General features: G+C 43.5%; 1 protein-coding gene across 9 annotated transcripts in view; it reads left to right on the top strand.

The window, feature by feature from the left end:
• The window catches only part of srpk2 (SRSF protein kinase 2), a 57,016-nt gene that overhangs the window by 20,951 nt on the left and 10,449 nt on the right, over positions 1-25,616 (top strand). For 7 of the 9 annotated variants that reach the window (XR_012928349.1, XM_076038079.1, XM_076038082.1 and 4 more), the window contains 8 exons: positions 15,406-15,557; positions 18,631-18,739; positions 20,398-20,485; positions 22,231-22,318; positions 22,399-22,505; positions 22,774-22,939; positions 24,220-24,260; positions 25,015-25,345. Coding sequence is in view for 8 of the 9 variants with exons in the window: in XM_076038079.1 (XP_075894194.1) it covers positions 15,406-15,557; positions 18,631-18,739; positions 20,398-20,485; positions 22,231-22,318; positions 22,399-22,505; positions 22,774-22,939; positions 24,220-24,260; positions 25,015-25,345 (1,082 nt within the window). In the remaining variant the exon portion in view is untranslated. The remainder of the gene's footprint in view (positions 1-15,405; positions 15,558-18,630; positions 18,740-20,397; positions 20,486-22,230; positions 22,319-22,398; positions 22,506-22,773; positions 22,940-24,219; positions 24,261-25,014; positions 25,346-25,616) is intronic. The other 2 variants (XM_076038080.1, XM_076038085.1) reach the window with 1 other exon arrangement.

The raw sequence follows: 25,616 nt of genomic DNA, 5'->3' as shown, positions 1-25,616 counted from the left end.
GCACAACCCCAGCTATTTAAAGTAGAATTTCTCTTTTCTTATCGTGTCTTCTCTTTCTTCTTCTTACCATTTGTAAAACTAGGCTGTAGCTGTGCTGAAAATATAAAATTATATTCTTTTTTTTTAGTGTTTTATCCTTTAAAATGTTTATATAAGACTATGACTATATAGACTAAGTCTGTATTTGTCTATATCTTTACATGTTTCACAGTGCAGAACACAGAAATATTGAAAGATCAACAGCCTGTGAGTTATTATTATTATTAAGTTGTCATCAATGATGAGGAAAAATCATGCTTTGCCAGTTAATCATTCACCAGACTTGTAATGTTTCAAACAGATTCTGCATTTGCCATTGTTCCCCACATTTTATGGTAGTCTATAGCTGTTGGTCAATGTGGGGGGCATTACAGATTATCATCGATTAGCTTTGATATTCTAAGAGCAATCTCTGAATTACCACTCGGCTATTTTTGGCCTGAGCTTGGCGTCACTTTACAGTCTGGGAAGACTGGGAAACCATGAGAGATTCACGCTGTTAACGCTGGAAATAAAAAAGAGTCGAGGTATTTTCTGCCACTCCGGTGTGGTCTATTTTTAAAATCGGTGAATTCGGTCTGCTTGTGTGCTGCAGCGCAGAAGCAAAACAAACCCCAGAGCGATACCTCGGCAAAGGTAAAACAGAGGAGGCTGTGCGAGGCTGCAGCGCCACCTGTTTGGGGCGGATGCAGCAGAACGCTAAAGAGGCCTGGCAGTGATGCCGATGATCACAGTCCCACGAGACACTCGCAGCTTTGACTGGCCTGAATGGCCTCCACCATCTTCTCTGGTCTGACCCACATTGCTGTAGACACACACACACACACACACACACACACACACATGAGCAGCGACATAACAGCGGCTAATGAAGCGTAGCGGTGCGCTAGCTCGCAAACTAGCCAGCCTGGCCTGGCTGTCTGGCTGCCCGGCCTCCATTATCCCCCACAAGCAAGCCTCTTATGTCTACAAAACGTAGTGTTGTAGTCAAGACGGCACCAACTGAGACCGAGACATTATCAAGACTCGCGAGTATCAAGACCGAGACAAGACCGAGACTGTAAGATATCAAAGGAAATCACAACAAAACAGAAAGAATTACCAGAAGTTTGCTTCTAAATGGAACAGCAACATTTCTTTTCAGCAAGGTGTCTTTTAATAATTTTCTTCAACATTTTGCTGCTTTGCCAGCTATTTTAGACGGTTTTCAAAAAACTTTCCTTCAAAAAAATTACAAAATAGATTACCTAACAATATGGGGGAGTGTCACTCTGGGTGTTTCTGTTATGGTCTGTCACTGCAGTGTCGGTTGAGTCTCAATCCAGTCTCTTGATCAAAAATCCGGAGTCCGCCCAGTCTGTGTCGAGACCGAGACAGAGGCACTGATGATTACCTCTGTATGTTCCTCTCACATGTTTTCGAAGAGAAATATATTCTGCCTGTGCATAGTTTATTGCTGAGTCAATTAAAAAAAAAAAAACAACTAAAAATCCAAAGCTTTTACAAGCGTACCTGACCTCAACAGCACAAATTTCTCCCCTGTGAAATAACACTGGGAATTTCCATCCTGCTGGCTGAAATCCTGCGTGGTTAATCAGTAATGGAAATCACTGAGTCAAACACTCAGAGCTCCCCATTACGGAGCGGCAGGCGGCAACAAGAGATCTCATGAGATGTGTGACGAAGGTGATACCTCTGAGGGCCTCGGTCATATGATACCAAGCCAGACATTTGATCTATACAGCGAGCCCTGAGCGGGAGTGTCACCCGGTGTCACCCTGCGTCAAAGGTCAGTGAGTGCATGTTGATTTTGATGGATGAAGTGTCTCCACAGGGTCCGACGCTCAAAGTAACCAGCCGGGAGCCCAAAAGAGACACTGCCGCTCTTTAAGATCACCACTTTCCAATGCTATTTTGAGGTCTAGACGACATAATCATGGCTAGAAATGTGAGTTCTTTCCAGGTTTTCCAAGTGGAATGGAAGCTTTTCAGGAAAATATTCTAGAAAAAAAAAAATGACAGCAACCAAAGGAGAAATAATTGCTGCTTTGGTGCCGAACAAGTCCAATTCCACCTTTCTTAGTTGCATTTTTCTGTGTCCAGCGTTCCCGGTCCCTGCGGACTGACTGTGTTTACATACAACATTCCACGTCTTTCCTCGGCCGCATGTCAGATTGCACACTGACTTTCCCTGTCCTCCCGCTCTGACCCCGTCTACAGCGTGTTCCCTGACCTTCTCACGATGATATTAAAACGCTGCAGCATATCCAGCTAAGACGTCTGCATCTTCATCTGCAAGGCAGGAGAAGGCTTCCTCTACAAGGTTCGTTAGATGGAGACACAGACTAGATGAGGACGCGGACATTTTATATAAATCATCTGTCAGTTAATGTTCTGAGCTGCACTGATTTTTACCTTCATACGTTTGGACTCTGGTTTTAGAAAGTATGCATTGTTAGTTGTATGATGAGCAGATTCTGATTAGGGATTCCGATAATGTTATTCGCGTCAGACAACAACAGGAACCTGCACGAGAGTGTGTGAAATGACCAGCGTCCTGTTTTTTGTGTGTGGATGAAATATGTGTGAAGCAGCTCTGACCTTTTTCCCCATGATGTTCGTCCTTTTCAGCAAATTAGCTCTCTGCTCCGCATTGATTAGCCAAAGCACTTATCGAACACAAAAACAGGGAAACATGTCGAGGTGTTTGGGGGCAGGGGGAGGAGGCGAGGGGGAGGAAAATGTTTCAGAGGAAGCAGGCTGGAGGAATGATGAACAGTTGTTGGCTAAAACAAGTTGTGAGGAAGAGGAGGAGCAGGAGGACGGATATCAGAGGAGAGGAGGAGGAGGAGCAGGAATAATATGAGAAGAGGGGAGAGTAGAAGAGATGAGGAGTATCAGAGGAGAGGAGAAGAAGAGGAGGAGGAGGAGCAGGAATAATAGAGGAGAGGAGTGGAGGAGGAGGAGTATCAAACGACAAGGAGGAGGAGAAAGAGGTGGTGGAGGTGAAGGAGTATCAGAGGGGGAGGAGGAGGAGCAGCAGCAGGAGGAGGAGGAGGAGAGGGAGGAGGAGTATGAGAGGAGAGGAGGAGGAGAAGAAGGAGTAGCTGCAGCAGGGAGCCCAGCAGTGGCTGCTCGGCAGGCTGCTGCAGCGTGCTGGGTGATGCCAGGTCACTGATCTCTCCTGATGCTGCAGAGCTCCAACAGTGGAATGATAATGATCAGTCTGTGTGCAGTGCCGCGTCGGCAAGCAGGCAGGAGGGTTCTTGTTGTTGTTGTTGTTTTTATTTTATTGCAAAACTTTATCTTTGCATTGGAGATGCATTTACATCAAAGGGTGCCGTGTTTTTGTTTTTTTTTTTTTGTCCCATCTTGAAGGGACACACGACAAGTCATCATCGAGCAGCGCCTCCTGCTGCCCTGCAGGTCTGAGTCAGTGGTCGGCCGAGCTGAGAACAGTTTGTCGGTGTGTTGTGACTGAGAACACTGGTCCACTGTGCCCAGGGCCCAGGGAGGGCCAGGGCTGGAGGGGGGGTTTCTAGAGTTGTGTTTCCACTGCAGGCATGGGCAAACTACGGCCTGGGGGCCATATGCGGCCCGTTAAGCTTTAAAATCCGGCCTGCCGAACTTGAAGAGATTTATAATCAGTCTGTCATTAACCTTAAAACAAGTGTTTTCTGCATATCCCGTGATACATGTTGTCCTCCAATGAGGTGGGTCACCAAAACAATCCATCCATCTGCTCCTGCTCCGGCCTCCCTGTCACATTTTACAACCTATTGTGGCCCAACCATTCAAAATGTTTGCCCACACACACACACACACACACACACACACACCCGAGGCTCTATAAGGGCTGAGGCGCCCTGGTCGCCCTGGCACTGCAGCTGCACACCTCCAGGCTGGGTGTGGTAGTGATCCTGAAGTGGATCCACTCGGCATGTCCTGTCCTGGTATTTGGAGAGACTCGGGCACTAAGGCCACATGCTTTTACATAAGTTATCTTGCTAAATCGAGAGAAATACAAGGAGGGGGGGGGGGGGGGGGGGGGGGAGAGAAAAAGAGAGAAGAAAAGAAAAATGTTATGAAGCCTAATGATAAATCTGCATACTCTGCATACTTACTTCCCTAACTTTGTGGTTCAAACTTTTTGTTAATGCGTGATGAAAAACAGATTCGATAAAATAAGTTGAAATAAAATTAATGTGAAGGAAACAAAATTCTCTATATTTGAGATGTTTTATTGGCGAAGCTGAAGGTCCACATTGGCCTTCATCATTTCTTTCATAGTACACACTCGAGTGTTTACACCTGAACCTCCGTTGGCCTTGACTTTGACAACTGGTTAAGCCCATAGTATCCTCCACACACATCAGCGCAAATCCAGAACTCTGTGTTCTTCATGTTTTCATCACACCGAGTGCTGGATCTGGGACGTCATTGCTGGAGGAAAGGTTCCGATCAGCGCTCAAAAATTTTCAAAATTTAGTAGTCACAGAGAAGAAGTGTCTGATTAGTCATGGCTTGTGCTGTTTGTTTAGAATATTCCCAGACACAAGGGCAACTCAAAGTATCCTACAAGTTCTGTAACACTCCTAAATTGACAAATTAGTCACCATCAATTGTTAGGAAGAAATACGTATGTAAATGCATCTATATTTTTATACATATATCAACATATATGTATGTCCGTACACACACGCACGCAAAATTCAATAGTTCATTGAGAGCGCTCCCTCGCGGGTGGGTGTCAAAGTCCCATGTGACCATGGAATTCCAGGCTCTGTCCGTCTCGCCCCTGCGGCGCTGCGTCCGCTGTCCCTGCAGCTGAGACTGGATATCTCCCCCGATCCTTCCCTCCAGCCGCCGCTCCCTCGGCCTGATGGAAACTCTTACCAGTGGGAGGAAATGGGGTCTGGCTTTGTGGGTTCTCCGCCTGCGCCACAGGGCCCTCCGGAACAGGTGCGGGGGCGGAAATAAGTAAGAACGAGGGGAATAGAATGCTGAGGGGTTGCTGGATTGACAGTGGGTAATAAGCGAGCTTCTTGTTCTTCTTCTTTAGAAAAAAAACCCCCCAAAAAACGTTTGAAGCTGTATGTGTTTTGTCTCCGCAGTTTATTTGACGAGGCCTCTTTTGTTTCTTCCTTGTGGTGCAAGACACGGGCTGAAGGGCAGAGAATGGCCAAGTGGAGGTGGAATGTGTGAGGCTGAATTGACGGAACTCAGAAGCTAAATGAGGATTTTTGCATTTGAAAGAAATGGCAGGATTTGCATCTATGCGCTGATAAAGTGAATTGCTTTGTCCCGCCTTGTTTTACTTAAAAACATTTTTTTTTGGCGGTGGAATTATAAATGATGTTTCCTCTCAGTTTCCTTTCAGTGGAGAAATCATTCTAAGTAAGTTACTCCAATGTTATTCATGGTCTGAAAGCTTTTCTTGTTCTGCTTTTGGGGTTGATGGCTGCAACATGTGACCCGGGCGGCAGTTTGTGGGTTGAAACCAGTCGAATCAGGTTCCTGGTAGTTCTTGCTTCCAGCTGATAGAGCTGCAAACAGAAAACAAAGTTGCTCCAAGTGGGGTGGCCTGTTTGTTTTGATCAGCGGAAGTGAAGATTGGAGCTTTGGAAACAGATCAAATGAAAAGTAAAAGCACAAATTTTGCTGTGATTTACTATGTCATACACACACACACACACACACACACACACATACTCGTGCATGCCTCTGTTGCGAGGCTCTCTCTGGCTCTAGTTGACCACGGACAGATGTAGGACCTCCACAATAACTCTCTTTGTGGCTGGCTGACGTCGCTGGAACGTATAAATACGGAGCGCAGTGAACGAGTGCACTGCAGCGAGTGTCTTAAAAGCACCGCGCAACAAAGACGACTGCCAAACCAATTGTCGGATGCTTGCATCCTGAGCAGTGCCAACCAACCCACCCACCCAACCGACGAAACAAACCATGTATTGACGAACGTGGCCTTCGCTGCAGCAGGAAATTCTGAAACTGTTTCTAGGAGCTTTGTTTTTGTTTTGCTAGCCGGCTGCGTCGTCACCTGACCTCCACCGCCTGGAGGTGGTGAGCACGTCACACCCACCAGCCATGCAGAGCAGCGTCTCCTGTTGTCCCATGCAAATGCTATTCCAAGTCAGCTGGTTTTCTCTCTCAGACAGCCGTGTGCTGTTGGTGCAGCTGCTGCCGCTGCGTATTTATGCCATGTGTGTGCCTGCAGTCAGTCAGGGACCTTTGCGGGTTTGTTTTATTAGCTTTTGTTGTCCTTCATCTTCAAGTGTGTTTCCATTTGCGCCTCTTGTGTATACATGCACATTTACACTGTGTGGCCGCTGTAGAGCCCCTTGGCTGTCTGCCTGCCTGCCTGCCTGCCTGCATGTGGGGAGGTTTCAGGAGCAGTCGATTCAGTTTCTGTAGGTCAGTGTGGCCTGAGCGCTGTGGCACAGAGCGGCAGGAGTATTTCTGTTTCTCTCTGTCTGTTAGTGACTGGGCTAGAAGCGACAGAGTTTAGATCCAACAGGGTTGCGCAAACTTGCAGCCTGGGTATCATTTTTAGAGCTGAGTAGTAGTGAGTCGTGAGCACTGAGTACTGAGTGACTGCAGCTTTAGATTTAAGATGGCTCTTTGGTTTCACTTGCAGACAGAAAGCGTTATTTTTATGGCCCTTGTGAAATGATGGTGAGGTGCTTTGCTATTCCTCAAAACTTTTTGGCCTCTGCTGTCTTTTACTTTAGAAGCTGAGGGGGAACGAGAGATGAATTTAAACAGGCCAAGCAGCTGTAAACACAAAAGTAAACATAATCTAAATAATAAATTAGTAAATAGAATTATGAGAATCAAGGAGGCTTGTCGAACCGACACCACACAGCAGATACACTTTGTTCATTCCTGTTTTTGTGACCCACCTGGGCCTTTTCAAGGGTTCTGGACTCACCAGGGTTGATACCGCTGCAACGAACACAAGGATCAGGTCCTTCGTAGCGTCACCTCATGACTCACTTTTGTTTTTTCTAATGAATGCTTTTGTAATTGTGGTTTTGCATGTTGACATTACCACATCCTGTGCTTAATCTCTGATTAGCTCATACCAGCATTGTCAGGCTGCTGAAGTTGCATAATTTTAACAGTATATTTGTTTGTAATGTTTTTTTGGGTTGTTTTTTTTTGAAGCCACATGTGGAATTGACCTTATGAGAGCTCGATCAGGCAATTGGTATTGTTGATACGTGGTGTGTCTGCCTCCTAAGTGAAACTCCCCTCGAAGCCAAAATAAAAAGTCCATGATCATGACTTCGGCCGGCTCCACGTGTACGGTGTCTGCCGTAAAGAGAGAGAGGAAGATAGAGAGAGAGAGGGAGGGAAAGAGAGAGACAGGCAGTGGGGGCACTGCAGACTGCATCCTGAAAATAGAGGTGAGATTTTAGCTCTCAACCACACACAGATTTGGGTGGAAGGAGGGAATGAGTCAGCGGTGCTGCCAACAGCAGCTAGAAGGAGGAGAGGAGAAAAGATTAACTATGAATCAATCGGCAGTGACGAGGTGACGCCGTCAGACTAGTTCATCAGCGCTGAAGGACACCGACGCTCTAGATGGAGGATGATGCTCCTGTTGCTAAGGAATACCAGCGCTGGCTCAGAGCAAAGAATAGAATAGAGTTTTTAAAACCCTTTAATTTGTTCAACCACCCGACAAAAAACAAATAGCCTGGTAACCACCAAAATAACTAAACTGAAATAAAAATATCAAAATCATTATTGTTTACAACACACATCACTCGTTTTTAGGCACGAATGTCAGCTGATGCTCGCAGTAACTGTCGAGTGTCAGACCGCAGCGAGTGTATCAACTTCTTCTGACTGAATTGGAGGAAGCTGGAGAACCCGGAGAGAACCCACGCAGACACAGGGAGAACATGCAAACTCCACACAGAAAGTGTACCAGGTCCAGGCCCCGGAATCGAACCCACGACCTTCTTGCTGTGAGGCGGCAGCGCTAACCACTGCGCCACCGTGTTGCCGTAAACCTAAGATATTTTATATGAATTGAAACTTGTACAAGGGAATGATCCGAAAATCCAACTGGACTTATTGTGCAACTATTGAAAACCTTGATGTGATGCGCAAAACAATACACACGATCAGGTCGGCCTATGGATAACAAAAAAAATCTGTGGAGTGAACCCAGGTATATTGCCGGTTGATTTTTGTGAAAAAACCTCCAAACATCACACAGTCCAAAATGTCCATCAGCTTAATAAGGGACCTCTTGGAGGCAGCATGAGGTTCCTGATGGTTTCTGTCTAAATATGGGTTGTCTGTACAATTATAATTGCCTCCCACAACCAGATATTCTTCACTGTTACAATTGCAAAGAACATTGTGTGAAGTATCTAAAAAAAAGCATTCTTTGTGAGGCTAAGGTTGGAGCATATACATTTATAAAAAACATTTTCACTAATTCAAATTCAGCGCAAACTTTTAACAAATGGCCTGGAATGATTTCAACTACATAATGTGAGATTGGTTAAAAAAAAAATAAAAAAAAAATCTTTAGAAAAGAGAATACCAATCCCCCACTGTTACTGCTCTTATGGCTAAAAATAAATAAATAAATATCTTCCCCAATCCATTTCCTCTTCCAATCAGATTCATTATCATTAGTGATGCAAGTTCTTTGTAGGAACATTACATTTAAATTGTTATTCCTGATTAGATTAAAAATAAAAGCCCTCTTAGTGTCTACTCGAGCACCATTCATATTTAAAGAAACCAGCTTTATGTCACACACATTCAAAGTAAATGTGTATTCTAACAAAAACAAAATAAAGTGCTTCATCATTCGCAGTTTGTGGTCGAACCTTCAACAACATTTTTTTTTAACCTAAAAAATTTCTGGATCAGTGAAAGAGAGTTGCCCGAGGCGTCCTGAGGTCTTTGTCAGAGTCATGAAAGAGCTGCAAGTCAGGGAAAAACATTCTCTATCTTTACAGCCCTTTGTCCCCTTTGTTGTTGTTAAAAACAAAGTCCTAATTTGTGCAAAGGAACACCCACTCTGTTCTTCATTCTGCATTCTGCATGTTAACATCTTCACCACCTTCAAACTCTTGCATGTCTTGCAGATTACCCTGTGTGTCCGGGGTGTTTCATTCTGACTGAGAAGAGAGAAACTATGCTTTTGGCATTTTTTAAATTTTTTTAAATTTTATCTTTGATTTTACGATTTTTTTTTTCTCTTAACAATTAGCTTCAAAATTTCATCATCTACTTACAGACTGACGTCACTTCCTGTCGTGGATGTTGTGGTACCTCTCACATATGCACAACAAAAAAAAAAAATCTTTCTAACAACTGTCGAATAGTACGTGCGGCTCCTTTTTAAGGGAAATCAAGACACTTGTGCTAGCAAAGAAAAAAAAAAAATTGTCCCACTTATGAGATTCTCGAATGCGTCACTAAGTAGGCCAAGCAAAGCAAACATGAATAAATAAGTGACTGTAGCCTTAACGGCTTCGGTCTTCATTTTGTTGTTAAAAGAGAATTAGTCTCATAAAAAAAGACAGGCTGGAAATATATTTGTGCTTGAATAGTACAAGAGCAGTCATTTATCTCTGCACCACTAGACTCCCTGTTCAGTCATATCCCGCTCATCGCATATATCTGCTGGTGTTAACCTCAGACGTGTTACTGTAATCAGAGACACGTTTCCTTGCTGCTTTAAACATGAAAGCCCTCATCGTCATCAGAAATTAGGTCTGGGCGCCATCGGTCGGTTGTTGTTTAGAAGAAAAAAAAAAAGCAGTTGGAAGAAAGACACAAGCGAGCCACGCTCATTAAAATGAACCACTGTGGTGCGTTTAATTGACTCTGATGAGATTCTGCTGCTGTTAAAGAGTCACAATCGTGACTATTAATAGTCCAAAGCAGAAGAAAAAATGCGATTCACAGTTTAGGACGAAATATCGATGTAGGCATTTTGACACTGAAGTGTAAATTAAAACCTGTTTTTAGCCAAATTTGAGAAATTATAGGGATCGCAACTGAGGCAATTTTGTCGGGTGTTGAGTGTTGTCCTAAAAGAGTCCCAACCCCCCAACTGACAGCTTATGGCTGAGTTAAAATACATTATTCATGCTTTTTGCCAGTTGGGTGTGTAAGTATGACAAAAACACTTAGCTGTGTTTCTTGTGCGTTTTTCCTCTGGAGCCACACAGATATGGAAATACGTGAAACATCATTTATTTTGAATACATCTGTTTTTGCAGAATCATTGTATTGCGTGTCAAGTTGTTTCTTTTGCCTCCAAAGTGTTTTTTCAAATTGCATCACTTCAGTAATATATTTCAAATTAAAAGTATTATTACTAGTTTGTTTTCATAGTCATTGCTTGACAATTTGAACAAAATGTTTAATTTCTGCAGTGAGCCCATGTTGTTGTTACGACATGCGATGAGTTATGACCGGAGCCTCACACATGACTCAGCAATATTTATCACACAGTTTACTAGCTTGTGATGGCTGCTCTTCCACATTTTAGTTTTCAAGACAGCAGCCGGGATATTATTCCGTGAAATCCTTTACTCAGACAGTCTGATGATGTAGCTACGACACTGTCCACACACACACACACACACGCCTGTATTTATATCAACACAAAAGCTTGTTTTGAAGGTGTTTCACTTCCACACTTGACACTTTCCCTGCTGACAGTTCGGCAACAAAACTGGCCAGGCACATGGAACCATGTCGTCAAAGCCTGACGTGGAATTTACTAAAAAGAGAAAGGGGAAAAAAAAACAACATTTTTCCTTTTACGATTGTGGAGGAACCAGCTCTCTGTCTCCTCCTCCTCTCGTTAATGTGTCGCAATATTTTAAACGTACGCTCCCAGTTCTGTGCGCTGCAGAGATGCACCCAACTGGTTTTCAGCTGTGAATTATGACACTTGGTCGTTACCTCTCTGCTGCCGGGGCACATGAACCAGCTCGTACAAACAAACTGCTTTGTGCGAGAAAAAAATAATAATTCAAAGTGATTGCATAAAGGAAAAGAAAATGCCGTCTGCAGCGCTGATTTGTGCAGAGTCTCTGAGGGTTGTTTAGGGTCATGTGTGGTCTGGAAAATCTGAGGTTTTTGTGCCTTTTAATTTTTTGTTGCACATGGGTTTAAGGTGCATGATGTAGATAGATAGATAGATAGATAGATAGATAGATAGATAGATGTATAGATAGATAGATAGATAGATAGATAGATAGATAGATTTTTATTGTCATTGCAAAAAATATACTACAAAATTATGGCAGTAAGGTCTGTTGATACCATAAATAAAATGAAATAAAATAAAATAAAAAAAAGTAGGTGAAATAGATGAAACATATGAACAGAAGACGCCACAGTGCAACAACAGCGAGTACAACAGTGCAAATGTAACAAGAACAGTGCAATAATATAAAGTGCAGCAGGTTATTGGTTGGGGTTATTGTCCTGGTGTGGTCTGGACATGTCTGCACACACGACAAGGATGTCAGTAACACCCACCGTCTGCTTCTAGCTCACAGTCTCCTGCAGTCATGTGACCTGGGGGAGCCCCCAGAAAATGTTGAGTTTCTCCTCCTTTTCTTTCGTGGCGCTTATTTTGGAAATATACCGCCACTTACCAAGACACGTCCAGCCAGGGTTTTTTTCTTTTTTTCTTTGCTGATCTTCACGGGGAACAAAAACAAAACCTGAAACACGTGGGACATTCTGGGCGCTTTCTCCCGCACCGCCTGAAGGCAACGCAATGGCACGTCAACAAACACGCACAAGTGTTTTTCACTGCGCAAAGTTCCTGTTCCCCGATTATCCAGTGCGGGCAGCTCTTTAACCCCAAATTAGTTTTGGCTTTATTTTTCATTTCTCCACCGAGCAGCAAAGTCAAACAAGAGGCTGCTTTGTTCGCAGTGAAAAAACAAACAAACTATCATCTGTCTTCGTGTTGAAGACGTGCGTGGTCTTGCTCTTGCTCCTATTTTATTACACACATGTGCACACAGGTAGTGTTGTAGTACTCTAGATTGGTCTTGGTCTCCAAACCACTTATTAAGGGTCTCGGTCTAGTCTCGGTCTCGGACTGGAGGGACTCGAGATTTTCCATCCAGACTCGCTGGAGACTCAGCCAACACTGCAATGACAAACAATGAAAGAAAAGAAAGCTCTTGTTTCACCTCCTCATCCCCAGAGATATGAAGGACCAACAAGAGTGAGATTGATGAGTGTATTTTTAGTGTTGAGCTCAGACACTAAAGGCTTTGACACATGTTGTTCATGCTTGTCATGACATAATTCCCGGTCATTTATTTTTTTTAATTTTATGAAGCAACGTTTTTTGAAAGTGGTTCAAAATATCTAGCAAAGCAGCAAAAATGTAAAGACAATTATTAAAAGATACCATTCTGAAAAAAAGATTAGAAGAATAGAAGCAAACTTGAGCTAAAATAAAGACAGTGGTCATGTGTTCTTCTTTGTTGTGATTTTTCTTTGATATGTTCACTCTGGGTCTTGTCTGGATCTCAATACTCTATACTCTTGGTAATGTCTTGTCAAGGTCTTGGTTGGTTGTTGGTGTGTGTGTGTGTGTGTGTGTGTTTGTGTGTGTGTGTGTGTCCGCGAATGCGACGGCCTCAGTTCACGTAACGTCAGCAGGATTGGTCGTTCGCTGTTTGTTGCTGCTCTGGTTTTTTTCCCACTCTGTCAGCAGCGCCGCCTGCTTCTCAGCGTAACTGAAGGTGGAGTCGAAGAGTTGGTGTGTAAAGCTACGCTTCACAACAAAAACATTTAGAAATTAAAAAAAGAAACAATTGAAATTTTAAATGTGTTTTTTTCCCCTCTAATTGATTTTCAATGTGATTTTCTCTGCCTCCTCTGTTTTGTGCACCGTCAGCCTCCAGTGTTCCGCCTGTCTGGCCTCTCGTCTGATTTCCTCTTCAAGCTATTTGTCTCCGTCTTCTTCCCACCTTCTGCTTTTAATTTTTATTTTTTTCACACCTTCATAATATCCTGTCTTTTCACCCTCACCCATATTTTTGTAGGCTCTGTTTTTTCCCCTGTTGCCCACCTGTCTCAGTCTAAGCCAGGCAAGGGCAATCTACGGCATGGGGGCCATGCGCAGCCCGTTAAGCTTTTTAATCCAGCCCGCTGAACTTGAGGAAACGGTATTAATAGTCAGTAAGTCATAACATAGCTGTATTTCATCAAGTTTTCAGTGTTTTCAGTGTCATTTCAATAAAGAGCTAAATACTGTGGGGCTTCAAAGACATTGATTTTGCTGTAACTTTGCTTTGGTCCATTTTCAATTGACATTAAAGCACATTCTACATATCAGTCAGTGGCCCAACAGCTAAAAAGTTTGCCCACCCCTGGGCTAAGCTCTCCTCTCTCTCTTCGCCCCCGTACTCCTCCCTCGCCCCTCAAATCCCACTTTCTATCCATTTCATCACCGTCCGTCTTCTCTCCCCCAGCGTGTGGCGTCCCTGTTCTCGCTCCTCCGTGTTACTGACCGCTGGTGCTGGTGGTGATAAATATAAAAGCAGTGAGCTAATAGATATAATGTACGACTCTGTACATGACTTTTGGTAAAGGAGCTCGGCTCCTGCTGCAAGGACGCTGCTGTGTGTGTGTGTGTGTGTGTGTGTGTGTGTGTGTGTGTGTGTGTGTGTGTGTGAGTGTGCGGCAGCAGTAAAACAGCAATAAAAATCCTCAATGCCAAGTTGTCTGCTGTCCTTCGCCACAGCTACTGAGAACCATCGCTGCTGTGTGTGTGCGTGTGTGTGTGTGTGTGCGCGTGTGTGTGTGTTTCTGGTTTCTGGCCTTGCCACCACGTTAACACTTCTTCCATATTCTGGATACCCCCACCCACCCACCCCCTCCCTTCTCCTTGCTCTGCAGTTGCCATGGCAACGCACCACCAGGAGGCTCCATCATGTGTCTGCGCCTGTGACCACAGTTTTATTCGCGTTCACAAGCCTCGGCTTTGTATGTTTGTGTTTTGATGCTCTCGCCGTCTTAATTTAGCGCGCAAACTTGCAAACAGTGCCGTATGCTGCAGCTGTCTGAGGAGTGCATGTGTGTGTGCGTGTGTGTGTGTGCGCGCGTGTGTGCGTGTGTCATGAAGCTGGACTGTGATATCACCTTAATGCAACTAATAAAAGCAGTGTTGGTGTCCTGAGGTGAATCATGATGGGGGATTTTTCTTTGAGAATGTCAGGATCACACGCTCACAGTAGGGATGTTGTTATTTTTTTTATTATTTTTTATTTATCTATTCTAATAACAGGCTGCCAGTGGTTTTGTATATGAGAATAAAAGCGACAATATTTCTTTGTCACAACGGCTGTGGGTGTGGCCTGCTTTCGTTTCAAAAGATTTGAAACGTGTATTTATCCAGTAAAAATCATCAGGGTATTTTCTTTTCTCACATAAAGTTCTCGGTTTTGGCCGTTTCGAGTGGTTGGATGTTGTCTATTTGTTTTGTGTTTTGCTGGAGCAGGGCTGTGGTTTGCGTCTGCAGCACCAGGTATTGGACAATCTGCAGTGTTTGGGCACAACTAGTGGCCGCCTGCGTGCGGTTCAGCCATTAAAGAGGTCAGAAAATGTTGCCGGAATAATGTTTGTGGTGGCAGCGGCCCTGAGCGAGACTAATTAATAGTGGTAAATCGGCCTGGGTTGCAAACCTGGCCTGAAAGAAGGTCTGTTTGAGATCAGCTGCCTTTTATGTTCCTGCTCTCATGGGCCTGGATCCAGTTTCGACAGCTGTAACGGTGTGGAGCAATGCGGCTCTAAAGAAAGACCTCAGTTCTGCCTGCCTTCATCCTCTCTGTCTACAGAACAAGTGACGGATTACGCAGCGATTCCTCAAGGGATCACAGTGTGTGTGTTGTGTTCCATCCCCTCCTCTTCCTCAACTCACTGATCGTCTGGACCAGGGGTGGGCAAACTCTTTGACTTGTGGGGCCACCACGGGCTCTAAAATTTGACAGAGGGGCGTCCGGAGCAGGAGTAGAAGGATTGATTAATCGTCAAAAATATATCCTGCAGAAAAGAAGTGAAAATGAACAAAAGCAAAGTTCCAACAAAATCTGTGTCTTTGAAGCCCCACAATATTTATGTCTTCATTGAAACGACTCTTAAAGTCAAGTTTGGAAGGCCAGATTCAAAAGCTTAACGGGCCGCATATGCCCCCCCGGGCCGTAGTTTAGACCCCTGGTCTGGGCTGTAAACATCACTTATCAGCTCAGCTTGACTCGTTCAACGGGTTTGCACCAGATCTGTTGTTTTTTTGCAAATGATTCTAAATAGGTTGTTGTGTTTTTTCAGGCCTGAGACCCAGCAGAAAGTTCCGGTGAGTGCCCCCCCTCCCCCGCCTCCCCCTCCGCCTCCCCCCGAGCCGGCAGGGCCCCCGGAGCCGGAGGAGGAGATCCTGGGCTCTGACGATGAGGAGCAGGAGGACCCAGCAGACTACTGCAAAGGTCAGACACAAACACACACGCACACACACACACACACACACACACTGTGTTCAACAAAAAAAAATCCAACCTGGCCTTTGGTCGGCCATCCATCCATGTGTGATACCATAAAAACTGCCAGCAGGGAGTCATGAATGTGACGACTTGACTTAAAGGGAAACAAAAAAAAAAAATATATATAAATAAAATCAGTACAAAGTGGCTCCTACGGTTGTTGTGATCTTGTTGCGATGCTGCAGCGCTCACATTTGTTTGGTAGTTTGGTAGCTTGGTTTTTTGCTTGTTTGCTTGTAGCTAGAGTAGGAATGCCAGCGTCTCAGCAGCTCCAGCGACGGCTCAGGGAGCCCTGCAGGCTGCACTGTTTTCACGACGCTGCCGCCGCACACGGAAGCACATGAGCTGCGAGTCTTGTCTTCATTTTCTTTGCCGTTTCTTTGCATTGTCAGTTATCTTTTCTTTTTTTTTGCAGCTGTAGTGATAAACGTCGTCATGACAAGTGGCACAATATGTGTTCCGTCTAAGTTATTGCAGACTGTGCAACACTTCTGTTATTTATTTATTTTTCAAAATAAAGTCACATGGCTACACTTTGGTCGTTGTTCAGTGACACAGCGGCAGCCATGTTTGTGTTGGTGCATTCGCTGTGTTTGTTGTTGTTGAGAGAACAAAGCATTTTTTAATGTATGTTTGATGTAAACACATCCACCTCCAGGTGGCACTGTTGCAAATAATACCTAAATAATTCTCCTGAGATACCAATAAAACATGTGTACTGCTTCAGCATCTGTAATTCACATGGAAATATTATATATTTTTTTAAAGTTTGAATTTGTCTTACTTGTCCTGCGCTAGTGGAAGGTATCCTGCAAGGAATTCTACGTCAAATCTAAGAATTTGTTGGCCAGTGAAAAGTGTCACGGCGGGGGGGAGGACCCAAAATACAGACACATCCAGGTTGCAGGAAAGAAAAAAAAAGTTTATTTACAGTTTTTTTTTTTACGATCGTCGGAACACAATGACTGATCCTTCTCACTCATTTCTTAAAATGCTAACACTATACACCAGATCAACCAAACACCAACACCTCCTCTCTTCCAACAGAAACCTTCAATCAGTCACATAACACTGTCATAAAAAACACAAACACCAGTTGGATTCACAGAACCTGCAGTATATTCTTTTGTGAAGTTTTTGCACGGTCGTCTCTTTTCCTCTTACAGGTATGTCAGGTTCTTTTTGCATGAGGTAGTCCTAGATGCATACAATGTTTCTTTAGAGCAAACATTCAGTGGAAATGAGTTTCATGGAAAAAAGACGATCACAACTCTAATGGAATTTTTGCAAAGGCTTTATTTGTAAAAAAAATACTGCAAGCCCACAAGAAAAAAAACAACATTGCCATTCAACGATGTGTGGACACACAGAATGAAAAAAAAGAAAAATACTTGTATAAAGAAAAAAGAGACCCTAATTTGCCAGGTCTTCTGCATTGGGCCACCTCTACTTCACACCGGAAGTCTTCCCTGCCAAGGCACTTCAGGAAGAATCTCTTCACATGCCTGATCCATCCCTGACAGTGCTCAGGTGTGATCTCCTGGCAAGCGGCATTCATGGCTTCCAGGAGGGCCACCTGGGCATGTGGATGGTGGTCACAGACCTTCCATCTCCATACTGAAAAGAGCTCCTCAATGGGGTTGATGAAGGGGGAGTAAGGGGAAAGAACCAGACACCCCCTCCTGACTTCAATCAGTTGACTAATGTGCATAACTCCAGTCAGCTGCTTTTCAATGACAATTAGAAAAAACAAGAGATAATTTATTTGAATCTATGAAGTGAACTGCTGCTCACTTCAAATTTAACCTATTGGTTCAATTTAGAACATGAGGTCATCTGTTCTGACATACCGTGTGAAAGCATTTGTAAATTTGTGAGTAAAAGTCAATTGTTTTGGTCTTGGTAGAGCTTGTCTGTAAAAGAAGTTAAAACATTTTGTAAGAAATGTTTTAACTGTATAAGTCACACAGGCTGATGTTGTGCAAACTGTGTGAAGAGTTTTGGAAATGTTGTGAAGTGATGGAATTTGTGTTGGGATGATTGTAAAAAAACTGTAAAATAGTCATCAAAACTAAACTAAGGGGGGAAAATGAAAACATGAAAAAATGAACAAAAACCAAAACGGGAGACTGAACAAAAGAGAGAGACAAGGTAGGAAAAAAGAAAACCATGACAAGAGCCTGAGACAACAGAGAACCTGAAACACCATGAAGAACTACAAATATTGATATTATATTATTGACATCATTGTTGACCTGACAAAGACAAAAGAATACACAGACTATTTACACAAGAGGGCAGGGGAACACAGGTGAGAACAATCAAGAGCAGGGCTGACAACAAGACACAGGTGACAAAATCAAGGGGCAGTTAAAAAGGTGGGAAAACAGAAACAGGATGTAAAGCACAGAAACATACAAGGAGACAAGACTATCAAAATAAAACAGTAAACACAAAAAGTCTGAAAACGCAAGAAGAAGTCTGCATGTTAGTCATCTGCCTTTCAAACATGTATTTAGATTTCTCTGAAAGAGCAAACTCAGATGAACATTCTGTGGACATCTGTAGGATGGAAGCAGCAGATGTTTGTCCTTTTTTTGTTCGGGAAATAATGTATTATTATGAACGGACATGTTCATGTTATCACTGTATCTTTACCTGTAATACATTCACCTGCAATGTGTCAAGATATTTTCTCTGCGTCGAAGGCTCCTCTCAGCTCAACACGTGTTCTTTCGTCGCTGCTCCGTTTCCCAGCGAAGCTCCTCAGCCTTCTCGACCTCCCTCCGTCTCCTGATGTTCTCCTTCCGCTTGCAGTCACCGATGGATTTTATGTCATCGCCCGTTTATCGCATACGGCCACCTTTTAACCACCGCCGCTCTCTCTCCCTCTCTTTCTCCTTCCCTCTCTCTCTCTCTCTCTCTCTCTCTCCTCTCTCTCTCTCTCCCTCTCTTTCTCCTTCCCTCTCCCTCTCTCTCTCTCTCTCTCTCTCTCTCTCTCCCTCTCTCTCTCTCTCAGGAGGCTACCATCCGGTGAAGATCGGGGATTTGTTCAACGGCAGGTACCATGTGATCAGGAAACTGGGGTGGGGCCACTTCTCCACCGTATGGCTGTGCTGGGACATACAGTGAGTCAGACACACACGCACACACACACACACACACACACACACACACACACAAAGGAGGCCCTCGTTAGAGTCCTACACATAACCTTGCACACACACACACACACACACACACACGCACTTGTTGAACCTGACTCCACCCTGCGCTGACACCAAGGCCGAGCGACTCTCACACTCAGATGACAGTTTGTATCCCTGGTGTTAATTATACTGATGATCATTGTCTCCAGTCTGATTGCACCCTCATCCAACATTCACGGCTTCTTCTTCAGCGAGCTGCTGTTGTAGCTGCTGGTTCAGTAGAAACATTAGAGCTCTTTAAACATGCGTTTACACACGATGAACTCTTGAGAAAAATCACGATCAATTATCATTGTTCTATTTAGGAAGATGGTCATTGTAGTGTGTTTGCATGTAGCTGCACCATAAATGCAGAAATAAAATAAAAAAAAACCCACACCAAATAAAAGTAATTCATCCATGAATGGTGTGTGCAATTAAAACAAGTGCTTGTCCAAATTCTGTACATACTGTATATACACATTATTTGACAGCCAAATGTTGGTCTCTGGTCACAATCATGAAGTTTTACCCAATATATTTTTGTAATTATGCTCTTATGTATGAAATTATTAGTTTTATATCATCTTAAAGTTCATATGTTACAAGAAAATTGACCAAATGAATATTTATCTGAGATCCAACGGGCTCATCTCACACACTGTGTGTTCTATTTCTCCACTGATTCGCATCAATCATCAGTGTCACCAACATAAACCTCTACCTGTCATTTATATTCTCAGAGTCTCCAAGATTATCTGTGATTCACTGGTGATTTGGTGCACTGCAACCTACACAAACCTCAAATAGGATTTTTTTTTTTTGTAGGCTTTGAAATTTTCATTTTAACCTCTGACATTTATTAATCACATTTGAAGAATGATGTTGATCTTGGTCAAATTTTGACTTTTGGCTTTTGAACAAGAGCCAGTAAATCTCCACAGTATAAATGTGAGGAGGCCTGTGAAGAAAAGCTTTCCTCCCTTACATATACAGTGATAAGACAGGAGGAGATGCAGTCACTCCGCAGATGGTCATATCCAGTCCCTCATTCACAGAGAGCTCGTTGGATTAAGGCACGCATTTAGAGAGTTTGCACAAGAAGATGGAATCTGTTGGATTATATTTGTCCTAAAATCAAATTCAAATGCATCACAGAGTTCCCGGCAAACCTCCGCTTGAGTTATTCTGAAATAATTTACAGAGAATAAGTGAAGATTAGTGAGAAATTAAATGGTAAATGGTAAATGGACTGCACTCATATAGCGCTTTTCCAGCACCTTCACGGTACCCCAAAGCGCTTTACAAAGGCCTCTCATTCACCCATTCACACACACACACATTCACGCACCAATTTAGTGTAGAAAGCCTAGAAAAATAAGTTGGGCTTCTTGCCACTACTTTGAAAATGACAAAACTAGCACAGACACATTTGCATTTCCTGTGGTGGTGACTGTGGGCAGTTTGAGTGACAGCTGAGTGCAGGTGTGACTGAGGCACTCATCACTGACCGACCTTGACAACCCCTTGGTGTGTGTACGTGTGTGTGTCTGTGTGTGTGTGTGTGTGTGTGTGTGTGTGTGTGTGTGTGATGGCAGAGTGAAGAACTTTGTGGCGATGAAGGTGGTGAAGAGCGCCCAGCATTACACCGAGACGGCGCTGGATGAGATTAAACTGCTGCGATGTGTGAGAATCTGATGACTTTGACATTTCCGTGTTTGAGATTCTCGTTTGCTTCATCCTCTTCCTTGTTGTCTCCATCCAGTCATCTCTTTTTATCCCTTTAATACGCTTTCCTTTCATTCCCCCCTCCCTCTCATAATGTCTTCACCTTCTGTCAAGAAACATTTCAGAGCCAGTGATCATGTGTATTGATGCCCTGGACGCTGGAATCAATCTCCTTCACATCTCCCAGATCCATTTTCTGTGTTCCTCTTCCTCACCTTAACTCATCAGTGTCAAACTCTGGCCCGCGGAACAAATTTGGCCCACACTGTAATTATATTGGGCCCGCAAGGCATTATACAGCACAAGTTCTGCTAATACTACAAATACCAGAATACTGCTGGTATTTTGGTGCGTCAATCAGGACAGGATGTTTGTAACGTTTTCTTTTTATATTATTATATTAATATAGAGTATTAATAGTAATTGATACAAATTAATGTTAAGGCGCAATATTGCAAAGAAAAAAAACAATCTGACTGTCAGAGAAAAACAGTTCACTACAGGAGCTCGTTGTGAATGAAATAGGGCAAGGGACAGAAATCAGAGTGTATATAGAATAGCATTAAATCATAAGTAGGCATGGAGTTAATTTGTAATTAAGGCACACAACTTAATAAATAAGAAATAAATAATAAGTTCACAAACAATAAACCAAAAGAGAAATAATCATCAATACTGCTTGGCCTCTTGGCCAAGATTAGTCCATTTGTGTACTCCTTTTTAGGAATTGCAAAGTTCAGTTGTGTGTGATCCTTTTTTAGAGACCACAAAGTTCATTCGTTGGGATCCAGCTTTGGCATCCAGAGGGGAAAAAAAGTCAAAAGGCCTACCAGTTCAGGCTCGCCACCTCTTGCAGAGGATTCACGTCAAGTCTGGGAGAGTTCTATAACCAGTTTTAGCAGGTCCCGTCACTAAACTAAAGCTCAGTCTGCAGCTGGGAGCGTGGAGGTTGAGATAGGAAGTTGCTTGAGGCGTTGTGACTTTATTGCAGTGCCGCTCGTGGCAGGGCCAATCACTGCACAGTGGGACTGGGCAAAGGGACATATAGTGTGAGGCACTCGGTGCTGTGAGGTCTGGCTTACACGTTCATTGAAGGATATCATCATTATGACTTAATTGATTTATTGTTGCTATTTTAATTTTACGTATTACTAGCCTGTGGAAAAAAGGTTACTGTTGAAATTTAAATCAGAAGGCTGAAAATAAAAAATAGCCTGATGATTTTAATGACATTTCATTTATTTTGATTAGTTTTTTAAATTTGAAATTAAATTTTACATTGTGCAATGTGAGGTTGTTTATTGTATAGTATTAAGCTTTGCATTCTACGGAAGCGTATTGCATTCACTTGGCAAATAAAAAAAATCTTCTTCTCGTTTTTCAGCGTAATTATTTCTGTTTTTCGTGCTATTTTTTTTCCGCACAGTTTTTCGTGTAAATTTTTTTGCCGCCCTGTTTTTTTTTTTATTTTGAAATCCCGTGAGAAAACAGTAGACAGGTGACTCCACGGCATGGATGTGCTCTCTCTCTTGGCCCCACAGTGTATTTGAGTTTGACATCCCTGCTTTAACTCTTGAGTCTTCATTCTCACCTTTTGATTTGTCCCCACATGCGTTTTCCCTAAACTCTCCTTCCTGCACCGCTCGTCCTCCCGTCTTCAATGCGTTCGCTCCCGTCACGTTTTTCTCCATCTTGTGTCGTAGGTGAGAGAGAGCGACCCCAGCGACCCCAACAAGGACATGGTTGTTCAGCTGATTGATGACTTCAAGATCTCTGGAGTCAACGGCATACGTATCCACTCAGCGTGTGTGTGTGTGTGTGTGTGAGACAGCGATGTGGCACAGTTAGACCTTGACTCCGCTTCCATCCAGATGTCTGCATGGTCTTCGAGGTGCTGGGTCACCACCTGCTAAAGTGGATTATTAAATCCAATTACCAAGGCCTGCCACTGCCATGTGTCAAGAGCATTATACGACAAGTAAGGACACACGCACAACACACACGCACGCACGCACGCACGCACGCACGCACACACACACACACACACACACGAATAAAAGCTATTTATACGTGTCGCCATGCTCCGGATTTGCCATCAGCATTTGCAGCTGCTGCTGCGGAGCAGTTGATGACATGGTTTTAGCTTCTCATGAAACTTTCCGCAGAACAGGATTTTTTGTTTTTTTTTTCATCTGTAAATATATGCTTGTATCTTTTTTGGAATTTTGCTCTTTGCTCTTCTTCAGGTCTTGCAGGGTCTGGACTACCTCCATGCCAAATGCAAAATCATCCACACGGACATCAAGCCGGAGAACATCCTGATGTGTGTGGACGATGCCTTCGTCAGACGTATGGCCATGGAGGCCACCGAGTGGCAGAGAGCCGGAGCTCCTCCTCCGTCTGGATCAGCAGGTAGAAGCAGGAGGACTTCAGCCGTTTCTTTTTTTGGGGAGGGGGAACTCGGGGGAGTGCACGTTCTTCCACAGTTAGAAATGATCTGCGTAAATCAGCTGACAGGAGATTTGACTTTTAGCTGTCAACTCAAGTTGTGTCTTTTAAGTAAGTGTGCATATCTAGCGGTCGAACTGCGTGACTAAGAAAACATGGCGTGCACGTCTTGTTTGGTATGAGGCCAAGATGGTTTTTCGCTTAGCTTAGCGTGAAAAATGGAAAAACAGGGAACGTCTGGAATGGTCTTGGGAAAGGTTTGGCGCTTAGCTTCAAGTAAAAGCAACCATTTATATACCTTCACGTTGTCTAGAAAGGTATTCATCATTGAGAACAGAATTTTATTCAACTCTATTAGAGCCACTGTTGAGTTTGATGATAAGCCGGTCAGTCTATACCCGGTTCAGTTACAAAGCCTCTTATCAAGGTACTTCAAGCAGCCTTGAAATATTCGTAGCATTAGCATCATTAGCAGCTGCTGAATGGTTCATAATAAAAGCCTGGAGTTGATGCCGAGCCTCAAGAGCTGAAGTCCTGAATTTGATCTGCCAATATAATGCAAATAAATGATAAATCTTGGCCCTCGGACGTAAGAGCGCTTACGGAGTAATCCACAGATACTCTGGACCCTTTTTCTCCTGCAGTGACTTTTCTTTCTCCTTTTCATCCACTAAATGGCTCCACTATAAGAAATTATAAATCTGCTCGACAAACTGGACTTGAACCCTTGTCCTCTCGCTAAACCTCCCTCGAGATGTTGATAGCTTGCATCAGCCCAAAGAGTGACTTTGAGCCACAGGGTGTCCAATTACACTGCTTACATTTCTACGCAATTAAAATGAGATGCAAAACCATCAGCTGTCAAAACAGACTGGAGGACTCGCCATGTCAGACAAGTCTCTCATCAACATGAAAATTTTTTTTTTTTTTTTTGATGTGACCTACAATCATCTGTACGTTACAAAATGTCTGTGATACGTTTTGATCATGCAATTGATTGTTAATCTTGTGTCGTCTCAACAATCTATACGTTGAGAAAGCTGCACTGCACTCTAACCAAATTCTTACTTTCAGAATGTGGAAGGACTCCATGTGACTGGAGGGATTTGACGGTGTGCCGTCAAAAATACGAAAAATACAAAAACATTTCAGCAGAATGTCTTTTCGAGCAGCAAATCCGAATGCAGGCTGAACTTGACTCTTTTAAAGCTCTCATTTCTGTTGTTTTTCTTTGTGTCCGTCAGTTAGCACAGCGCCTCAGCTCAAACCGGTGAGTGCAACAGATGTGAGTATGAAATTAGAGGAGTGCACACACACACACTCACACACGCACGCACGCACACACACACACACACACACACACACACAATAGCATTTTAAGTTCATTCACGCTGCGTTAGCTAGCCTGAAGTATCACAACTGGCCGTTCATACGACACATTAAATGAACACAACAGGCTGTGATTCATGTTAAACCTAACCAATGCACTCTGAACCAGCTTGCACAGGCATGGGAAAACTACAGCCCGGGGGCCATATGCGGCATCTTAAGCTTTTTAATCCCTCTGAACTTAAAGAAATGACATTAATCATCAGTGAGTCATAAAATAGCTGTATTTCATCACATTTAAAAAAAAAAATCATTTCAGTAAAGAGCAAAATACTGTGAGGCTTCGAAGACAGATTTTGATGGATTTTTGCTTTGATTCATTTCCAATTGACAAAGCACATGTTTTCTACTTATCCCATGTTATAGTTCTTATGAGGTGGATCACCAAAACATTTCATTCATCTGCTGCTGCTCCGGCCCCTCTGTCACATTGTAGAACCCATTGTGGCCCGCCAGTCAAAATGTTTGCCCAGCCCTGAGCTAACATAACAATAATGTTTTTTCCAAAACGATTTGTTGTTAAAATTCATCAGGAAAAAAAAAAAACGCGGTGGACTTAAGAACATCTGACGGATCAAGCAAATTCATTTTGTTGTCACCCCGGCATCAAGCCACTCACTCCAGCGCTCTGTCTCTCTCTCACACTCAAGGTGGGCAAGATCTCGAAGAACAAGAAGAAGAAGCTGAAGAAGAAGCAGAAGCGGCAGGCGGAGCTGCTGGAGAGGCGGATGCTGGAGATCGAAGCCTTGGAGCGGGAGGCAGAGCAGCGGGAGGAGCGAGGTGCGCTGGACGGTGGGGAGAAGTGCGAGCGGGAGAGGAAGGCCTCGTCCTCGCCGCCGCTGCAGCCATCGCAGCCTCAGCTGGGCCCCAGCATGGCGCCGGGAGAGAGCGACGAGGACGAGGAAGACGAGGAGGAGGACGGAGAGGAGGAGGAGGAGGACGAGGGCGGAGAGAGACCCGTCCGGCTGACCAATCACACATGTGAGTGACTGGAAGGTTGTTTTTTCTTTTTTTTGCTGCTGTTTAGTTACAGAAACTTCATTATGTTTTTAATTGGAATTTATAGCCAATGAAAAAGAAATGAATCGTACAATCTCTTGGTGGCAGGTGGATATTAGTGTGAGTTTGTCCGGGAATGTTGTTTTTTTTGTCCTACTTTGCATTTTTTTCATCTTATTTCAAAACACTCAAGCATGTGAGCTGTGAAAGAAAGAAAACATCCTGCTGAGGTTTTCCTGTTCTTTATTTATTT

This window comes from Nelusetta ayraudi, unplaced genomic scaffold (genome assembly GCF_046127955.1).
Source record: "Nelusetta ayraudi isolate G7.1 ecotype Tasmania unplaced genomic scaffold, CSIRO-AGI_Nayr_v1 ptg000053l, whole genome shotgun sequence".
Lineage (NCBI taxonomy): Eukaryota > Metazoa > Chordata > Actinopteri > Tetraodontiformes > Monacanthidae > Nelusetta > Nelusetta ayraudi.
This window is presented reverse-complemented; position numbering and strand designations above follow the sequence as displayed.